We start from the raw sequence: 21,457 nt of genomic DNA, 5'->3' as shown, positions 1-21,457 counted from the left end.
CCCTTCTTTGGTTTGCAGGGCACATAAACCAGGTTCCTTTTGGATGAAACTAAGCCAAAAGATGCACTCAGGAATTTTTGCTCCCACCACCACCAGTCATGCAATCTACAGAACTAGCCTTAAGACAGTACAAAGTCAAGTCTCCTGGAATGCACATTGTGGACATTGAGTCCTGAGTGCTACCTCTTTCACTCTACAGAGCCATTCCTATTGCACAACACAGTGTAGATAAAGTCCAAATTCCTGTTGACTAATGAACTGTTGATTCTTGAAAGTACAGTCATATAACAGTACCCAAAGAACTTGCAGGAGAGGAGAGCATTCCCATGCTAAATGATATCCTATCTGATTTAGCTTCATCTGTTTTTGAAGAGTAGAAATACCCTGAAGAAGTTACCCAAAATAAGTTGCTAACAGCAAGCAATCTGTATCTTAGAAGAATGGGTTGATTCAGGGGAAAATTTCAGCTGCGTAGCCATATTTGAACCCATGGCTGACAGAATGGCTATGTTCACATTCAGATTCACAGGAATCTGAGTTTTATAGCCTGTTGGTCTTGGGGTGGGTAGGGTTGGAAAGAAGCCAAGGAAATTTGTTAGAGGAGTAAATGGCATTTCCCATGTTTAGTTTGCAGCTAGCAATCTCGTTTAGGATAATGGATGTAAAGATGATCCTTGGAGGTCTAGAATAAATGAGGCTGAAAGAAGTTCCAGGTAAATATCTTCTGTGAGAAGGACTTGAACTGAGACAGACAGTATTTTTTTTTTCTGAGGAATTACTTCCTTAAGAGGCAGAAGATTAAGTCTCTCCTGATTCCCAAGAGCTCAAGCAGCAAAATTAGTCACTGTTTTGGGGCTTGCTGTTGAATTTACGTGTTGTATGTCTGTGTCAGTTGGCTTCTGTTCACTTTCTTATCCATAGAGAGCACTACTGGTCACTGCCCAGAAATACCAACATCCCATGCTCCACCACTACCCAAGCCTAAGCCTAAATCTAAAAAAGCTCTACTGCCACCAAAAAATGCCATTGCTGCTTCCACAACCACCAGCCATAAGGGTAATGAAGCACCTCATGCAAAAAAAAAGGGAAAGGGTCCTGCTAAGCAGCCTCCTCTCCCACCGCCCAAGCCAACAGGTCACAGGGCAAATCAAGAAGCTGGTGAGTACTGCCCATGCAGTGCCAGTTATGGTTGGTGCATGTGCATGGGGGTGCTTGGCTTGGTCTTATGATAACTCCTGCCTTTGTTATGTTACTAAAGAGCATGCCATGGATGTTTAGCTAGCTTCCCACTGAGCTCTGGTTCTGCTGTCTACAAAACCCCATACAACCCCAGACAGATCACCGCGCTGTTTAATGAATGTATGCACAACACCTAGCGTATCAGGGACAATATTGAATTTTCAGTTCAAGTGTGAAAGCTGGCAACAAAATGACCCAGAGAACTGCTGAAGAGCAAGTAGGAAAAAAGGTGACTTCTTTGTCACATGAGTTGCTCCAAAGTAAAATTACTTTGGTGTTGCTATAACTTTCTACTGGACATATCAACTATTCCAATTAATTTGACAATAGTACAAGATCACAAAGAGGTAAAGGACAAAACCATTAAGACATCTTAAAAGACTGTTAAGTAGCAGTTGGTTTAGCTCAAAAAAAAAAAGGAAAAAGAAAAGAATTATAACCATTAGAAATGAACAGGTCTCCCTGAGCTAGCTGATGGCTTGTTGTGATTCTAAATACACACTGGAAATGGAAATGTCAATCATCAGCCACATCCCACATGTATTTACCATCACACTTTTGAACTAAAAATTGGCAGTGATGCCAGATTAAAGATTATAGGTAGGTGTTCTTAAGGTACTGATCTAGAGTTTGAATGGTTGCAATGTAGACAATAACCAAAATGAAAACATCCAGATGTAATTTGAACACAAGTGGTATTGTGATGAATGGACTCCATATACGCATTGGCAAACTTATACAAGCCTTGTGTTTTCAATCCTCTGTTCGTCTTTGAAAGTCCTTCAGTCCCTCTAGTTTTCTCTGCAAATGTGCTGCTTCATAGCTTGTGCATTTTGGCACGTTTTGTATTTGAAGCGTACAGAAGAGGACTGTTTGAAAACATTGCAAGACTTCTAGAGTTACAATAATAACTTTTCCATAAAATATCCATTAACTTGGTATTAACTGTCCCTTCTACCTCAGATGACTACAAGAATAAACATTTTGAAAATCCAGAACTTGCTGCTTTTATTTCACATGCAGCTGGAAAACTCAGCTCTTCCTAAGTGAATGAACAGCAGACCTTTCAGAAATAAAACAATCCATCGCATAAAGCAATGTTTATACAAATGGGTGGTAACAAGCTGTCAGGTATCTGACTTTTTAAATTAAAGTGCATACAGATTCCAGATTTGTCTTTTAGTAGCCCTGCTGAAATGTCATGCAATGCTTGAGACCGTACAGATGTAAAATATATCCACATATCCCTTATTCTACTGATAGTTTCTTCCGACATTAAAAATATATTGTGTTCATTCAAAATGTGGCAATACTTAATAAGTATACCTGATTTGGAACAGTATTAGTAGAAGAGGTTTGTCAGATCCCTGTGAAAGTGACCATATGATGCAGCCAGTGATTCAGTCCTGTGAAGGAGAGGAGGAATATGAGTAACAACCTGAGCCATGGCTCTCCTGAGGGCAACACAGTAGGTTTCCAAACTGAAATAGTGGAACTGGGAGAATGGGACTTAAATGCAGGCATGGACATGTGCCAAAAGGCGAATAAAAGCCATGACATTTTTCATTTAATCAAAATTCAAATCTTCTACTTAAAAAGAAGCATGACAGAAAATTGTCAGCCAACCCAGTCAAAACCAACAATGGCAATAGCACTTTTGACCCATGTAGAAGTGTAGGAGGGTTTTCAGTGGGAGAAATCTTTCAAGTTTCTGTATCTAATTGCAGGTCCAGAAAGGTTCTGAGAATAATGTAAGGATTTTTACAATGGAAACATCTTTTGACATTTTCCCAGCAACAATTGTGTGGCTGTATATTTGTATTATGCTGCAGTTTTTAAGTGTAAGCATGTAAATGGTTCTGTTGACCTCCAGCCTGCACTGAAGTGCTTTGCTGGATCAGAACCAGAGCCTTTTCTTGCAACCATCCACTTTCTCAGTAAGGTTTCTGCTAAATAATATGCAGGTTAGTACCAACATCTCTTTCCACTGCAATTATGAACTACTGCCTATACAATTTCTCTGCTTCATTTTTTTTGCTTGTATGTTAAGTCAGTGATTTGTACCTGATGTGGAAGATTAGTGCAGTATCAGTAGATTCAGGATGCTGCCCTTTACAGTCACCTTGCAGCAGGAAGAGGAACAGTGATTTGCCTGAAGTTTTTATGGATTTTTCCAGATGTATTGAAAGCCTTAAAGCACGCTAAATGTTTATAAACCATAACACTCAGCTACAAAAGAGAATGGTATAATGTGTCTTTTGAATTACTTTCCATCTTGGAGATTGAGAACAGTCTCACTGTGAAAGCTATTTTTATATCATGAACTTACTATGGCCAGTATCTGTATTTTGATTCTCTCCTAATCTGCCAGGGTTTTGTTTTTATTTAAATGCTTGTAAGTAAAGTAGGCCTTCCAGCAGATTTCTGTTACAGCTTTCTGTTTTACTCAGTAAGCTTAGCTGCAAGGCTGCTGTGTAGCTTTATAATGCTTTCATTTGTTCTCTGGAGGTTAATGCATTTTTACTACTGCAGAAGTGTTTGAGTTGGATGCATTTTGATGAAAAGGACTGAACCATAAGATGGTTGTCATTTTTATTGCTTTTTAAATGAAATTCAGAAGTTTGAAGCTCCCAGCTCAGAGGATGGAATGCACATGAGCAAGCAGGCTAGGTGAAATCTCTTGTGAACTTGGGCATTATACATATATGCTTCAGTATGGTAAGTATCACAGGGTTAAACAGTAGCATCACTGGCCAGCTCGTACAGCTAGTGTCAAAACCTTGTTTCACAACATTTTCAATACTGCCCAAGCTGATCACTGGTAAGACAAAGACCTCCAGTACCTACAGGAGGCCTTCAGTGCCTCCTCCCTTCTGAAGGTCATCTGTGCAGAGTGAGATTGGTGGTTTCTGCCTCTGTTTTATGGATATATCCAGCTGGACCTGAAAGTACATCGTTTTGCTGTCCCTCTGCTGTTTGCCATTAAATAGGAGCACACCAGTTGCAATAACATTGTGAAAGGTAATTAATCAATACCCATAACAGTCCTCAGATGTCCATTGAAAAGCATAGGGTTTTCCCACTGTTCAGACCCAAAATTCATGTGCTAGAAAAGGTCAGGCAGTTTTCTCTGTCAGGGAGCGTTTTTTTTTAAATAGGACACTACACAATTTTGGAATAGGTAGTGGACTTTTTAGATGATGTCCAGGGAAGTTGTAGTGAGCCAACGCAGACTGCTAGAAACAAACTCTCACCAGTTTGTAAGGCTGATTTTTTCAGCTGCTCATCATTTCAGTTTTTCCCACTGCAAAGGTGAAATTGGAACTGCAACATTTACTTATCTCAAGCACTTAGATGAAGGACTGTAGAAGTATCAAGTGTAATTTTTTCATTTTTTAAATACCAGCGCAAGTCAATCCATGCAGGAAATACAATGCAAAAATCATACAATTGCAAGACTGTAAAATCCTTTTTCTTTTCTTATTTAGCTGGTTCCTCTCATGCAAGAAAACCACCAGACTCCAAGTCTTCTTCATCACCATCTCCTTTGTCCACATCATCTCACCCCAAAGCCTCTAAGGAGACTTCCAGCAAATTGGGCACATCAGGGACTCCCAGGGGCAAGAAAAAACCTGGGAAACAGTCAACCCCACGAACAGCACCAGATGGGGCTGCTTCTTCCCCCTCAGGTGCCACAGACAACAGTTTGGAAGTGAAGACAGAAAAAAACAAGGCTGAGCAACCTTCCATAGTAACTTTTGAAATGGAGGACACAGACCAATCAAGCAAGCTTGTTGTCCCCCCTCCTCCCACCGCTGCCCCTCCTCCACCTCCACTTCCACCTCCTTTCCCTGCTGCAGCTGGTCAGCCTGCTGTCTCCTCAGATGCCCAGGATGTGTCAGACAGCTGTGTGGCAGGGCCATGCAGCCCTGGATCAGATACTAAAACTCTTCTCCAGACTGAGCATGGCACAGATGAGAGTCTGAGCAGTACGGCCCTAGGCAGAGGTCCAGATGCTAGTGGAGAAGACACAGAAAGGTAAGACAGTATTGCTGTCCTAGGTGAGTGGTAAGACCCACAGCCAAGGAAGCCACGTTTCTTTGCAAGGGATGCTGTAGGCACACAGGAATCTCTTCTGTTTCTTCTGCTGACTGGTAATAGTTTGTGTTGCATCCCAGCACAATTTGTTCCTTTCCAGTGCCTTTGAGCCATTCACCTGCAGTATGTCATGTTTCCCCAGAAGGTCATTGCTCACAACCTGCCTCTTACATCATTGTTTGGCTGACACTGCTGTCAGCAGTTCAGCTAGTAGCTGGTGACACTTCTGTTTCTCTCTCATAAAGGCAAACAAGAAATTATGCTGAATTATAAGGGGGTTTACTTTTTTTTTTTTTTGTGGATGTCATTAAATATCTCAGTGCTAAAGCTCTAAATTCAATGGCTGAATTTACTTGCACACTTGAAAACGAGAGTTTCAGGCTCCAATTAGTGGGTCTTTGGTCTGTCACTGCCTAGTAGCTTGTATAAATCTCAGGTACTGTAAAAACTAGTCAAGAGAAAGGTCATAATTACACTTTTTAAGCAAAATAGTTGGCAGCAAAATGGAACTGGCTTAATGATTTATCTTTTCCCTGCCTCAAGAACCAGCATCTTTTATATAAACCCGATAGAGTTTAGTCTAGATGCCAGTAGCCTAGAGACCTTCCTTTAAATTCTTGCTGGTACATCTGTGTCAGCATTACATTCCTGTGCTACATCTCCCCTTGCTCTACCCTTCTTTTACACAAAGATTTTCCCAAGGCAAAGGGCAGTCTGCTGCCAATTTCCGTGGTTGTCAGTGATGGTCATGAACATTTTGGACTCAACTGCAGTGAAACTGTATTTACAATAAATAGGGTTAGGCTTCCAGAAAAGGAAGCTTTGCACTCCCATCTGCTCTCCAACTCACTCCTCTTACCCCCAACTTTATGAATTGGTTTTCTCTCTTTATTATGTACTGTTGGTCCCATCCCACGAGAAATAAAAAACAATTAGGATTTGTCTTTATATAGTCTTTGCAGCACATGATTCCAGATTGTTTGAATCCTTTTTCCTAACATACATACATAGATACATACACACATCTGCATACGTTATAAATGTTTTACATATGTACATTTTTTAGAAAGGTATTAGTTTGAATAACAGAACTTTTCATACTTGCTTATACAATCTGTCTCCCATTTGTGTTCTGTTCTGCTTGTGTTAATGTATCACCGTCTGCTTACAAATTAACAGCTTGGCTATGAAAGGAGACCAAGAAGTGGAGGTTTCAGACCAGGCACACTCTGAACCAGTGGAGGAGGCTGCTGACACTGGTGCCCCTCATGAGAGTGAAAGTAGCAGAGAGAGCCATGGCAGTGACTCAGACTCAGATGGGCCGATACTGTACACAGACGATGATGATGACGATGATGATGAGAATGCAAGCGCTGAAAGTAAGCATCCTGCTTAGCTTCTTAGCTGCAGGCTACCTTTTGCAGTTGCGTTATGTGAGCATGCCTGACCCATGCTAGTGTGAAGCAAAGAGAGAGATGACTGCAGGGGCTGGTTTTAGGGGATTTAGTATTTTGTCACTACTGAGAAATGAGTGTCCTGCTTCTCCCAGACAATTGTGATCAGAAACCTGCTGGGGCCTGTGCATGGATGAGAGCAGTGTACAGATGGGAGTAGAGGTGGGAGGAGCAGGTTCAGAAGAACCTGAGGGTGGAACAAGGCCTCCATGTTAGGGCATCACAAGCCATTGATTTGGCTCACCTCTGTCACAAATTCCTTGTGTGAGTTACATGTGTGGTGGATGACAGAGGAAGCCCATCAGTTGTCAGCTTCACTGTCTGAAAGTCATTTGTTCCTCTTTGATCAGGATGTTTTAAGCATTGGAGCGACCTTAACAGACAGAGCAGATCACAGTAGTTTACATCTAAGTTGTAAAATTTCATCTGAGGTCATGACTCTATCATCACCCTAATTGTGCAGAAGCCCTGCAGCTGCTGAAGGGGTTGTCCTACCCCCATTCTCCCTAATCCCTGCTCCCAGCTGTTCGCTCTTCCCTTAGGCCAGCACTCAAATTCATTTTTGCAGCAGTGGCTGTTGTTGAGCTGATTTTCAATATAACTGGTGGTTCCCTGATCCAGCTCACCCAATGGCTGCTCCTTTGCTTGGGCAAAGAGGTGGCAGCAGCAGGCTGTTGGGATGGAGAGGCAGGCAGCCCTACCTCTACTTCCTGCAGGGTGGCCATATGTCAGTATAAAATCACTACTGAACCATTGCTTGAGAGCCTTGCCCACAGGTGTTCCGGAGGAGGTGCTTCTCTGTGCTCAGGGAAGAAGTCCTGAACACCAAAGTGCTGTGTACCAAAGTGGGGTGAGCAAAAATGAACGTGTGTTTTTTATCTTGGCCATTGGTGCGGCAGAAGGTGAAGTGCCAGGTAGCTCAAGAGGCTGAAGTCTTCTGCAGTTCTGTGTTGGGTTTGAATAAAATCCAGTGTGATAGAAACAAAAAATTCATGTATTCAGGTAGCAGCATGATGTCTTATGAGAAGTGAGCTGAGAGCCTGTGGTCTTACCAAACTGCCTTACATGGTGAAAATCTGCCAGCCTAGGACATATGTAGCCCACCTTGGTCGGAATGTCAAGACACAAGGGAAAGACTATAAAGGGTGTGAAAAATACCCTTTCTTCCACAGCTGGCTGGAGCTAATGCTGACCAAGCTGCAAGGCCCTTGTCCCTACTGTGTCTGTTTTATGGATAAACAGATTGCTTCAATGTGTTGGGGTTCCTGCCTAGGTTACTTTACAAGCACTCAGAGCACTTCTCTAAGCTGTATTTTTTGTTTTAATTTATAAATAAGTTTAAGATGACAGTGGTAATTTATTGGGAAAAAAAACTGAAAGAATGAGGGAAATGATGATAGAATGAGACTAAACCATTTAAGGCTGAAGAAAGAGCAGCAGGTTGCTAAATATACTAAGTAGATAAATAAGCCAATCTGTAATGTATTAGACTTCAAAGACACTTAAGTGTAGATTTGTCATTTTTATCCTATCACTTCACAGATGACAAGTGATGTTTGTATCAATTTGGCTGGTAGCTTTTTCCTCCAAGCCTTTTAGCTTTTTATTTTTGAGAACTGAGCTAAAATTTTTCTTTTGATGTTAATTAAAATTCCTCTTCTGCATGTGGGAACAAGGTTGCTTTGGGGAGGTATTAAAGTTTTTACTCAGAGTTTGCGTCTGTAACCTAAGCATAAATGAACTAAATCTACCCTACTCTTCCTTTCCTCAGGCTCTTTGGCAAGTAAAATCCGTCGTAGGGATACTCTTGCTATCAAACTTGGCAACAGACCATCTAAGAAAGAATTAGAGGACAAAAACATCTTGCAGCGTACATCTGAAGAGGAAAGGCAGGAAATCAGACATCAGATTGGAACGAAGCTAGTGAGGTATCAGTCTCAGGGTAAATGTGATTTGACTGGGTGGAGGTGGAGGAAGAGAATTAAGAACACTGGGTTCATGTTTTAAATGCAACCCAATATGCACTGCAGGATCTTTGTGGTATAACTGTCTGGAAAACAGTAGCTTTATTTCTCACAAAGCTTTAAAATGTCAATAATTCATTTTTTGTTCTGCAAGGAACAAATGTGAGAGGTTCTGGGTTTTTGGGTTGTTGGGTTAAAAAAAAGGAAAGAAGAAGAGGGTAACAATGAGTCCACAATAATCAGTGCTATCGTTCAGGTTTTTTCTCAAGTTGGTTGGCAGGAACTTTCACTTGTATGTACACCCATCTCAGACAGAGTCATAGTTCCTGACATACAGAGCATGCCTGTGCATGTTTGTCCCTTCTGACTCTCCCTATCCTCCTCCTGCTCTCTAATTCCTTCATTATTCGTGTGTTGGTTCCAGCAAAAGAAGTGGAAGGAGGCTGACTTTGCAGGTCAGTGTCTGTTGTTTTACTGTGCCCACCTCTGAGGCATGCCTTTCTCATGCTGTTAAACTGCTATGGGATATATGTTACTTTCTCTTTCTAGACCTGAGAACATTGCATGAAAATATTTCACTTGCCTTTTTACAAGCTTTTTTTAAAAAAATCTTCATGTCTCTGAGAATAGACTACAGCATGTCTGTATTTTGCCAGATCTGTCCTTGTTTCTCTTGGGCTCAGGAATGTTGTCCAGACAGATCTGGAGGATGTCTTGTGTTGGTTGGACATTTACAGATATAGGATAGTCCAGTTGGTACTGCTCCAGTACAGAGTAAAGCAGCTCTGCATTAACATTTAGAAGCTGAGTTTGTGTGTGAACTGGGAGGCTGGATAAGGCACCTATTTAATTACTTAACATTAAGAGTGATACATCTATTGCGTAGAGCCTGAGGGTCACTTTTCTTTTTCTAATAAAGTGGTGTGGTTGTTATCACCACTTTCCTAACCAAATCCCAGCTCTGGTGATCACATCCTGCTTGTCAGTGCTCCCTCAGGGGCTAGAACTGCAGAAGCTGCTTTGGTTCCTCCCCTGATCTCCTTGCACAGGGACATAGTGGGTTCTGCTGGAGAGCTGACATGCTCCCCATACAGCTCTGCTTTGGTGACAGGAGACAATGTCTGTGTGTGTCAGGGCTGTGCTCATACCCAAAATCACAACGAAGTTTGACATCAAGTTCCTTAAAAATTCCCAGCGTGGTGATCAACACTTGGCAGCATCAAGGTCTGGTGGGAAATCTCTTTCCACAGCTCAACTAGGGTCAGGGTCTGCCATTCCTTTGGGACACATCTGGAAGTCCAGGCATGATTTGAATTGGGTGAGTTTCACGAGGCTGAAGACAGTTCGTAGTGACCTGTGTGAGTGTTGCTGGACATAGGAGCACCTATCTTTGACAAATCTGCAAAATAAGTTTTACTGCTAGAATTTTTCATGCTCGTTTTCTCAAGTGAGCAAGTGAACTTGTTTAGTAAACATAGAGACAACATCAACCATGTTCTTTACTATACAAACCAGAAAATTAAAATCTCAATTTGGTTTTTTTTGTAAGGGCAGTTGTTATATATAGGTAACTAAATAAAATTAAGTTTCAGTTAAATCTCCCAATTGTACTGTATGTACAATTCAGTGACAAATGAACAGCTTATGGGTTTTGTTGTTGTTTCTTCTTTTTAAAAAGTTAGAAGATTTGCATTTGGAATATCTGATAATAGTCTTACAATTGCACTACTTATCATAAAGATGGTGCTTGGGAACAAAAGAAGATTTATGAATTCTTTCATAAAATTACACCTGTGAGGAATTTTAATTTGTGGTGCAATTTCTGTAGTATTATTCAATTATCAGTTATTTATGTGTTCAAGTGGCAGCAGTACATCTTTTAAAACAAACAGCCACTCACTACTATGGTTACATGTGCAGTTATAACTGTCTGGAAATTACCTGTGCTGGCAAAGAACAGCACAGCCATATGAGAAATACCTTTTGACATTACAAAATGTGTTCTGTATTACAAATTGGAATTTATTATTTGAATCTGGTTTTAAATCAGTCATTTACTTTGTTCTCACAGGAGACTTAGCCAGAGGCCTACAACTGAAGAGCTAGAGCAAAGAAATATCCTGAAGCGTAAGTATTTTATTCAGGCTTCAGCTAGTATTTACTTAGGAAATGAGCATGTGTTGGATTCATATGGAAGCCCATAATTATTGCTGCAGTATTAGATTCATAACCAGAGAGAAATTATGTTCTAGAAAATAATGTGTCAACACTAGATTTATATACTAACCTGTAACTGTGGCCGTGAAAAGAGCATATATTCAATATGCCAAATTTTGCTTGTCACAATCCCACTTCTTGAAGGTGGTCCCAAAAGACCAGGAATGATTTAGATACCCCTTAGAAGTAGTTCTAGGCTAGTTGACTTTCCACCTAATTTTTATGAGGAGGAGGAGAGAATATCAGATGTAGGAGGCAAAGGTAGGATGTAAGGGCAGAGGTTGGAAGGAGGAGTAGAAAGAGGTAAGGCAGAGTGTTCAGAGGAAGGACAATAGGTATGTGCCGAGTACTTCAGCATGCTCGCCTTCATATTCACTTTTGACATAAATGTCTTCTGTACTGAAACCTTCATGAGACATTCTCACCAAATATCTTCCCATTTATTAAATCCTTCCTCAATATCCCTGCTGGAAAAAAAGTCTTTAATTCAAATAGTCAAGGGCAGAGGAATGAAGTACATTAGGTATTTATCCTCTATTCCTGTTCTCCCATTTACTTATGTTGGTTTTGTTCTTAGGCTGGCAAACTCTTCAGAACAGGAAGTTTTTGTCTTCCTTTATGAATCTTTCCATAATATGGGTGTTACCCAAACACATAGTGTAGCAGTTGCCATGCCCAGCTTCATCTAGCCCTGTATTCATTCTACGGGAGTAGCTAGTATTTGATGGTTAAGTAGAAGAAATAAATGAAGAAAACGCACGTGCAAGTCTTTCACACATACCAAAAAAATAAAAAAATTCATCTATTCTTAGGACATGAGAACTTTTCACACCTCATGAAAGAGAAAGAATAATGCTGTTATTTCCAACAATCATTCAGAAGAGTTGTGCAACCCTGATGTGCAGCATGGTAATGGAGGGAAAGAAAATGGGCTGTTTGCCTGACAACATCCATGGACTGATGACTCTGTCACTTTATCAAGCCAGCAAATCAGAGGAGTCAGCAATTATTGGCTTTCAGGCAACCATCCGTGCTAATAAAATCTTACTGCTGTTGTACAAGCTCTCAGATGCCAAATAGCTCCATGTCTGATTGAAGAGGAAAGCTACAGTTCATATGTGCACAAAAAAGGGGTCATGGGACTCCTATCCAGCACCTAATGTGAATAGACTTCCTAAAACTGCAATTTCTGAACCTATAGATTGCATAGATAAATAAAGATAAAATTTGAAATATGAATATTTTTTTATATCACAGATTGCTCACGCTGGACTATGTGAGAAAGGTAATTCCAAAACATCTTTGGTGGGCCAAGATATGGCCACTGAGCTGGGAGTACCAGCTGGGCTCCCTTATTGCCCTTTCGGTCTCGTTTATCTTGAGATAGCTAACCTAGTAGTGAACCTGCAATGTATTTAATATCACTTTTGCCAATGTTTTTTGTATTCATTGATTTTGCAATAAGTAGCTCAAGACTTGAAAGCAGTTAATAGATTTCTTCTCCTGTTTCTACTTGTTTACTTTAAGCTTTTGGCAGTGTACCAAGCGTTACACTCAGTGCCTCCCGCTGTCCTCCCCTGCTGCTGCCGAGGGGCCGTCTTAAATAGGCAAGGGAGAGCAAAAAATACAGGCTGGGGAGCAGAATGGTAAATCACAAAAAGTCACAGAGTCCCTGGCAAGCACATGGAGAATCCAAAACTGCTTTTTGCTCATCTCTGAGATACAAAATATTTCAAGTTGAAAATGATCTGTAAAAAGCAAAGTGAACCAAAGCAAGCCAGGATTTGTGGTGACAGTCTGACTAAGAGCCCTTTCAGGGTGCAAGTTCTCTCTCAGCCCTAAGGCACTCATATTTTAAATCAAAATTATTTCATTCCATTCCCATGGATCATTTGAAAATGTTTACATGTCTTAAATGCCTTTGTTGGTGTAGTTAGCTTTTGTGAGTAAGTTGGGATTTCTTTCATAAAGTTTCCTTCTTCCTGTTTTTAAGCAGTGGATGGGGAGGAGGGGTTATATTATTGCATGTATATAAATTGCAGCTAAGGGGAAATATTGTTTTGAGTAATATTTATCATAGACTTTGAGGTTACATTAAGCAGTAAAGGTCCAAATGTTTACTTCAGAATTAAGTTCAGCTCAAATCCTCTAAAAGGTTAAAAAAAAAATCCTTATTTTTTTCTCTTTTTTTTGTATATCCAGTTAGTGAGGAAGTCTGTTTTGCAAGAAGTTTTGTTTTGATAATATCACCAGATAAACCAGTTACTGAAAATCCTGTTTCCAAGTAGGATCGCAAGGCATTGCAGGTGGATTTCTATAAAAACTGTTTGAATAAAACTATCCAGACTTCTGAGACTTCCCATACTAAAACAAAATTATGATAACTCAAGAGTCCACTTGAAGGAATACATAAAGCCCTCTGTTTTTTATAAAGACAGGTTTCTTGTGTACTGGCTTTGAACCAACAGTATTTATAGTACTGCAGTATGGCAAAGAAACTTTCTAGTCTTCCAAGAATTTCAGATTAAGATAACTGTATTTTTTTCCTGTATTGGTAAAGGACAGTGAACTTCCTGTACAGTGTACCTGCATGCCTGCCAGTAATGGCTTTGTAGAAGACAGGGTTTGGCTTTATAGAAAACTGGCTTTAGCTCTCAGTGCTAGTTAAGGAATATTAATGTAAAATCAGGAAAGAGAAAGAAACCACTTTGTGTGTTTCAGAGCACTGCGAGGAGCAAGTGCTTTGTTTGTCTTTTCTTTCTCTTTCCCTAGCAAGCCCACAGAGAAGTCTAAACATAGCTAATCCCATAGGGACACAATGGAAAGTTCAGTACTCCAGGAGTACTTTCTGGTCAAGAACAGAACAGTCCTCGGGCAGGAAAAATTCTCTTTTCTCTTTTCCCCTTCTGCTGCAAAACAAATGTCTCAAAGAACAGAAGGTGACCAAATTTAACATGGCAAAAGTTGCAGGAGCAATAAGGTATAGATGCCAGGGAGGCTGCTGATTTGACTTTGGAGAGAGGATTGTTTAACTTGATGGCCACAATAAGTGATGATAAACAAAATTGTTTCAGTTAGCATTCAGAACCCAGTTTTACCTCTTAGGAGGTGCAGGCAGGGAAGGAGGGAAGCCATAGTTTTGCTGGGATCTAACCAGAGACTTCTGGAAGCAAAGGGCGCTTGCTAGGCTGGTCCTTTGCCAATAAGGCAGCAGCGGGACATCTGAGGAGGGGACTTGCAGCTGGGAATGCTGTGTTTATATTTTCTTTCTCCACGCTACACAGATTAGATCTGCTTTTAAGGTGGAAAGCAGAAGTGTGTTTCTGTGCATTAATGTGTTCCTGTTTGGGCAAGTGAGTCACCTGCAGCCAGATCTTGGCCCTCTGGCTGGAATTTTCCACAATACCTGAAGGAACCAGGAGCACTAAACCCATTATTTTTAGCATCACATATCTTCTAAACTCATTACAGCAACTTCCAAAACTTTTACCTTAAAAGACCAAAAATACACTGTAGATTTTACTGTTTGAAGGAATTTGTATCCAGGCAGTGTTTCTGTAGCACCAGGCTTAAAGCAACGCTCTGCCCAGCGGGCCAGAGGTGGGAAATTGGTGCTTTAGGCATGAGTCAGTGCCAGAGACAGAGGCCTGTTTGCCAAACAACAGATTCAGTAGATTAGCAGCAACCACCAGATTTCAGTCCATTTCCTTTAGCTCTTGAGTTTTATTCCTAGAAGTAAACCAACTTGAATGTATAAAATACATCCTGTCCCCGGACCTCTCACACAGAAGACTATCTGTTCCCCATGGGTTTGATCCTTCCTGCTTTGCATCAGGAGTGAAGGAAGGGCCTAATGCCTCCTGCTGGTATTGTCCTCCAGAAGATGAGCTGCCAGCTCTCTTCGACAGCCTGTTCCAGGACCTGCCTGGACCTCTGCCCAGCAGCTATAATGACGGCCTTGCGTGTTGCCTATTTTTGGGTGTTTTCCCTTGTTCAGTTGTCCCTTTGTGCAGTCATCTGGTACCCACAGGGAGGTAGCTTTACAGCTTGGGATAGGCAGCTAACCTTCAACCTTCCTAAATGTCCAGACTAACTCTTTTATGGTATTGTATCCTCCCTCAAAATATAGAAAAACAGTATTTCAGGTGACCATGCTGTTGGTAGTTCCTTAAGGTATGCATTAAGCAGTCTGAGCCCCTATTTCTTACTTGAAGCATCTTGTTGCTGCTTCTTAGGAGACACTGGTTTAGATAGCAAAGAAATGTCAAGATATGAATAATGCACAATTTATTTTATGAATTAAGTTAAGGACAGTACAGTGATGTGTATATTCAGCTGCTTTTTTTTTTGCTATGTCTGCTACTGGAGAGTTTCCAAGGTAGACCATTCATGAAGGGACAAAATTTTTTATGTCAGATGATTCCCAGGTGAATGGAACCCCAAATTAATAGTTTGTGTTTAATTACCTCAGCTACAATGTCTACTGATTGCAAAGACAGGATCTTTAAACAAAAGCCTGCAGATGATTTATCTGTCCTAAAACAGCTAGAGAGCTTTCGATTTTTTTTTAGGTGAGGATTTTATGAAAAGAGTTCTCATTTAGAGTCCAAAGTCCTTAAATACACCCAATTTGTTTATTGGTAGATATATTAATTAAAAAATTTAAATGTAGATTAATCTATAACTCTTCATACTTCAGTTTTAGTCCATTTCCAGTTCCTCTACGGAAACAGACCATCAATTTCTTTTCCATTTAAGAGAAAAACTATTAATAAACCATAAATTACATCCACGTTTCAGTATCTCAGTAAAATCACCACCAATGTGAGATCCAGCCTAATCCTGGCAGCAAGACTGTGAGATTGCATCTTGCTCTTGGAAACCTGGGGTTTGTGTTGGATGCTTCTCACAGAGCAGATCTTGGGCTGGCGTTGCCTTTTTCCTACTGTATCTTTCTTCTTTTTCATTTTAATAATTTGTCCTGTTCTCCTTTCCCTTGTATTTTTCTTCTATGAAAGCCTTTGAGTTAGCAAAGGAAATCTGCAAGTACCACAAGGTATCCTGTTGTAGCATTGCCTCCAGTGTGTAAGTCATGATACACAAACTCTTCTGTAGCCACGTTACCTATACTAACATAGCAAGCTGGACATAGGAAACAGGGCAAATACGATTATACTAGGATTTAAAACTGCCTTTTCATCTATACAGGTTGACTGTATCCAGAGCAAATTACTTCCTTTAAATTTATAGTTACCCTTGAACTATAATGTGGTGTCCGTAATCCTAAACTGTGAATAAAACAGGATCAAAATTTTATGGGTATCTCTAGGTAGGATATTTCAGAATATAACCATCAGAGGTGGACTAAAAGGGCAAATAATATTCTGCAAACTGTACATCAATCTAGAAACATGCTAAGCCCATATGAACATGTCTTTGTAAGTGTGCTTTTCACTGTCAATCAAGAAATCAAGTTTGGTTAGCACAGAAATTTGTTAAAACCACATTTTAGTCACATGCCCAAATACATTCCAAAAATGCACGTGTATATTTGTGCTGAACTCATTTATCTGGTATAGCCAGTGGCCCTTAACCAAGAGGGCTGAATCTTATGCCCCCATTATAAAACCAGAAAAAAAAATTTAAGTAATAAAACCAATTTGCACTAACAAATGACAGTGAAACAAATTTCATTGATTCATTGTGTCCTGTAGCAGTAGAAGATGCTTGTCTGATTTAAATACTCAGAGCAAACTTTTTTCTTGACACTTATGAATAACTAGACTCTCACTCTAAAGTCAAGAGATGGCATGTTGGAAGTAAAAGCAACAGTGAGTTTTTTGTTAAAATAATTAACTGAAACATTAGGCAGGTCTTTCAGGGTACTTGCTTGCTGATGCACAGAAAGGAAATGACAGGCACCTCCTCTTTGCTGTGCTCATGACCCACAGTTGACTTGAGATGTCTACAGAATCGGGGGAAATGCGGATAGGGAAAAGAATGAGAGCAAACAAAAGCCAAAAAGCAGACAACACGTGCAGCACCATCCAGAAATATGAGGAAATGTGAGCCAGGACTTAAAGTTCTGAAGCTTTCAACCAACAGATATACATTATGTGCAGTTATAATACTTAAATATTCACTCCTTTTTATCTCTTCTGAAAACAGAGAAGAATGAAGAAGAGGAACAGGAAGCCAAAAGAGAAATAAAACGTAGACTCAGTAGAAAGGTGATGATGTGTTTTTTGTATTGTGTATTCGTGAAAATAGAATTATGTTTTATAAGAGTCTAAAAATCATTGTGTAGACATTACTTCAGATGTCCATCAGTCATGACCCCAGATTAGAAATCTGCTTAAAAAGCAGTACAAGCCAAATCTGTCTTGGGGGAAACTCCATCCTGTCCAGTTTCCCACACCTGGAAAAGCATACAGAGTCTGGCCATGCTTAATATTTGTCTGTGTAAGCAGGGGAGATAAGTGACACGTTTCCTCTGTGAGCTGTCACATATGTTGGAGGGCAGCCACACCTGTAGATCTTAGAGCAGTGAAGGGGGCAGCAAAGCAATGTAAGCCCTACAAAATCCCTTCACCGATCTTCTAACCACATTGGTGGTCCTAGCTTCTGCAGGTGGGATCATGCTCATTGTCCCTGGAAATGGAGCAGTTATGGGTCTGCTGTTCTGGGACAGGATGTGGGGAGTTTTCATAAGTATCTCTAGTCTGCTCTTCTCTGCAAAAATACAGTTTCCTTAATATGATCATCCTTAGTTAATTAAAGTGAATATTGTTTGAGGTGAGTGAAACAATTTGGCATCATAATGACCCCCACATGGTCAAAACCAATTTTTTTAGTTAGGCAGGTAGTTCCAAATCCTGCTTATTTCAGTATTACAGTTTAACACAGCAAACTGTATAATCATTGATGCAAATGGCCTAGTGGAGTAAATGCTGTGACAGTTGCAAAGTCACAATTAATATTTCAGGGATAACTGTCATGATTCCCTGTGACCTGCCTGACGGAGACTATTTTTATAATTGAAAAAATTAGGTTGTGCTGCCTCCCCATTCCTGTGCAGCACTCCCGGGATGGTGCCTTTTTATAGACACCTGAAAGTGACCCTATTTAGAAATACCATTAAAGTTCTCTTGAGATTACATCATACCCTCGGATTTTGTTTTACTTTATTTCATCTTATTAAGTGTATTATTTTCTGCCTCCTGCTTACAGCTCAGTCTGAGGCCTACAGTGGCTGAACTTCAAGCAAGAAGAATCCTTCGATTTAACGAGTATGTGGAAGTCACGGATTCTCCGGATTATGACCGTCGTGCTGACAAACCTTGGGCCAGGCTAACTCCTGCAGACAAGGCAAGGGACAAATGTAGATTATAAGAAAATGCTTTCATCTCTTATTTTTTGTGGAGTTTTCCTCTGGTTTACATTCTCTTGATGCCAGCATCACCAATGACATCTGCTGGAGACAGCGAGATTGTCATGGTACTATTGCTTGCAGATAAGAAAACCCACTCAAGTGCCCACTAAGAGCATATTTGCCACCTCTGTTACGACAGTTCAGCCCAGAATTTCTAATCTTTTTTCCTAGTTTTTCTAATTTTTAAATCCTTGCTAAGCCAGATAAATGCTTAGCAAAGGTGGCCCTGACCTGTGGAATTCAGGCAAATTCTGCCACTGAGAGTTACTTTTGCAACTCATTTGAGTGCAAAAAGGTAGAAGCTGCCTTATCCTCCTCAGGGATCTTGGCCACAACAACCAGTGCAGGAGCTGACTGTGTGCATGCAGTGCAGCTTCATGGGAAATTTGCCCCTAAAATGTACAGCTTATAGTTCCTCTACCTAACTACAAATGATGAGACAAAAGATTCTGTGACTCTCATTTGAAAAAGAGATCAAAGATTACCATAAAATACTCTTCCATTTCCATCCTATATCACTTAATAGGAAAGGAACTTAAAAAGGAAAGCTGTAGGATTTAGGTAGCAAAAAGTACTGGCCCTTTTAGCAGTGGATCTGAACCTACTTTTATGGAAGTCCGATGACATGTGCTTGACATGAAAAGCGACATGTGCAAGCACTCACTGTCTTTTAGCTCAACATGGTGAAGCACTAATTTTATTTCAGCTTGCACTTTTTAATATTAATATTAAAAAACTGCCAGCTCATCTTACAATCAAATGAGAATCTCATATCAAGTCAAGGTGGAGACATTAAAAATGTAGCCAGAAGTGTTTGTATGTGTTGTTTCTGGGAGGTGTTGAGCACTGTCTAATCCTCACATAGTGTGTGGGAGATTAGAGCACCCAGCTCCTCCACTTTGACCTGAGTCCAGCCAGGGTACACTGAACTATTAAAAACAATGGAGTTTTCTACCTACTTCAGTATAGCAGTTTTTAATTTCAATTAACTTTGTAATGAACAGGTGCCCAGGGCTGGTTCTGTGAGCCCCATGTTTGTTGGCCTTAGCAGAAAGGCATACCCAGGGTTGCCTGGAAACTCCCTCACTCGTTTTTTTTTCCCAGGGAAGTCATTCTTCTAATTCCAGTGGGAGCAGAAAATTGTACTGTAACTATATTAAGGAGCTGGAGCTCTAGTGTCTTTCCTGCTGATTTGGTGCTCAGAAATTGCTGCCCCTTTCCTAGCTATAACAGCAGTTTCATGTAAGCATGCTGTTGTGGCTAAACAGAACCATCCCCTGCTTAAAATGAAGTTTCTCATTTATGAGACTGCAGTCTGGTGATGCTGTAATTCTGTCATGCTGCTTGCCTGTTCTGCATTGAAAAGATACACACCAGATGACATTTCTTCAGGGCTTAATGAAATGATACTGTCTTTATTTAAAATAGTGAAAGAAAAGAGTAAGAATAAACTGCCATTTCCTTTCACAGTAAAGGTAGGAAGGCATGTAGCATAGAAATAAAACCCCTTGTAGCATATTGGAATATTTCAGAAATTATATTTATTACTTGATGAAGTAAATTGCTTATCAGTCTCTTAACATAAGCAACAAAGCATTTACAAATGTACTGAATTTTTGCTGTTCCTCAGTATCTGCCAACTGAAAACACAAGTCCAAATATTTCGTGACACTTTACATAAAACTAATCAAACTAAATGACTAATTCCACTTTAAAAAAATTGCTGTTCATCTTGCATTCCTGAAGACCTGTCTCCAGTGGGGAGATAGAGACAAGGCCCCTGCTGTGTGCACAGTGCCTGTGCAGGTGGAGTGACTCACCAGCTCCTCAGGGGCTGTGCCTGGAGATACATCCCCCTCCTGGCTGCATATCCATCAAGTGATTGCAAAGTAACCCAATCCCTTGCTCATTTTTGTCTGTAGGAAGTGCTGTATTTCGTATTTCAGTGGGGGCTTGGTTCACCCGTTGAAGTAGTTTTGGTGTTTCTTTGTTTATTGTTGGTGCTTGATGCTTTGGGTTTCTTTGTAATGTAAGACTGCTTCAAACAGCTGTAATTGAAAAAAGTAATTCATGTTGATGATCAGAAATGTGTGAGAGCTGTGGATTATAGTAAGGGAGACTTGAAATGGGAACTGTAAGGAAAGTGCAAAAGGTTCCTTTCATATTCATTACTTTCCTTAAAATTCATATTTTATATTTATATTCATATTTCAAATTAATATTCAAATTTCATATTTATTAGGCAGCAATACGGAAAGAACTGAATGAATTTAAAAGCACAGAAATGGAAGTACACGAGGAAAGTCGGCAATTTACCAGGTGGGTGAATCCCTCTTCTTGCATAAGTGTGAGGCATGGGTGTGACAGCAACCCTCTGCCTTTCTGCAAGTCCTCTGCAGTTGTGTCATGATTTGTATGGATTCCTACCATGAGTCCCCTTGAATTTCATCAGTGATTCTGTTAGAATGCCCAGTGATTCTGTTAGAATTCCCAGTGTTGCTGATGCTATCTCTAGTTGGTACAGCAGTGAAGGTGAGTGCAATGGATGGGTTGCACAGAAAAAGATTGTTTGGGGCATCTAAAAAATAGTCCTTTGAAAGAACTCGGTGGTTCTCACAGATAAAGTTAGTAGTCCTCAAGTGCACAAAAATAAAGGGATTTCCTTCTCTGGCAGCACTCCCTTGCTCATGAAAGTATACATTTTTGTAGATGCATTTGCTAAGTGAAAACTATATGATGTGTTGAACTTCAGAAAAGCTTGCCAGTCTTTTGGCAAGCTTTCTAAGGTCACCTAGGTGCCTGGCAGCAGTTTCTGGGGAACAAGATAGATTCCCTTTTTGCCACTTCTTATCTGTTAATCTGGATTTGTTTTGTTCTCTGCTTTGGATAACACCAAATTGTTGTCTGAAGCATTATTGTTTTCAAGAGCTCTGAAGTGTCCATAGTTTTTAGCAGGCCTTAAAATTTGGCAGTTATTCCTAGGGGGAGGGAGACATTTCCTGTCATCCCCGTGGCATGTGTTCATGCTTCTTGGAAGCTGAAAGGCTGAAAAC

The 21,457-nt window shown here is 40.3% G+C and overlaps 1 protein-coding gene across 3 annotated transcripts in view; it reads left to right on the top strand.

The window, feature by feature from the left end:
* The window catches only part of PHACTR2 (phosphatase and actin regulator 2), a 131,155-nt gene that overhangs the window by 100,511 nt on the left and 9,187 nt on the right, over positions 1-21,457 (top strand). The window contains exons 5-12 of one of the 3 annotated variants that reach the window (XM_029962704.1): positions 922-1,158; positions 4,728-5,277; positions 6,517-6,716; positions 8,563-8,719; positions 10,827-10,882; positions 17,141-17,202; positions 18,203-18,340; positions 20,647-20,723. In XM_029962704.1, coding sequence (XP_029818564.1) covers positions 922-1,158; positions 4,728-5,277; positions 6,517-6,716; positions 8,563-8,719; positions 10,827-10,882; positions 17,141-17,202; positions 18,203-18,340; positions 20,647-20,723 — 1,477 coding nt within the window. Of the gene's footprint in view, positions 1-921; positions 1,159-4,727; positions 5,278-6,516; positions 6,717-8,562; positions 8,720-10,826; positions 10,883-17,140; positions 17,203-18,202; positions 18,341-20,646; positions 20,724-21,457 lie in introns of those variants that run through there. The other 2 variants (XM_029962705.1, XM_029962706.1) reach the window with 2 other exon arrangements.

The sequence above is a fragment of the Manacus vitellinus genome, unplaced genomic scaffold (assembly GCF_001715985.3).
Source record: "Manacus vitellinus isolate BGI_N305 unplaced genomic scaffold, ASM171598v3 scaffold_4_pilon, whole genome shotgun sequence".
In the NCBI taxonomy this organism is placed as follows: domain Eukaryota; kingdom Metazoa; phylum Chordata; class Aves; order Passeriformes; family Pipridae; genus Manacus; species Manacus vitellinus.
This window is presented reverse-complemented; position numbering and strand designations above follow the sequence as displayed.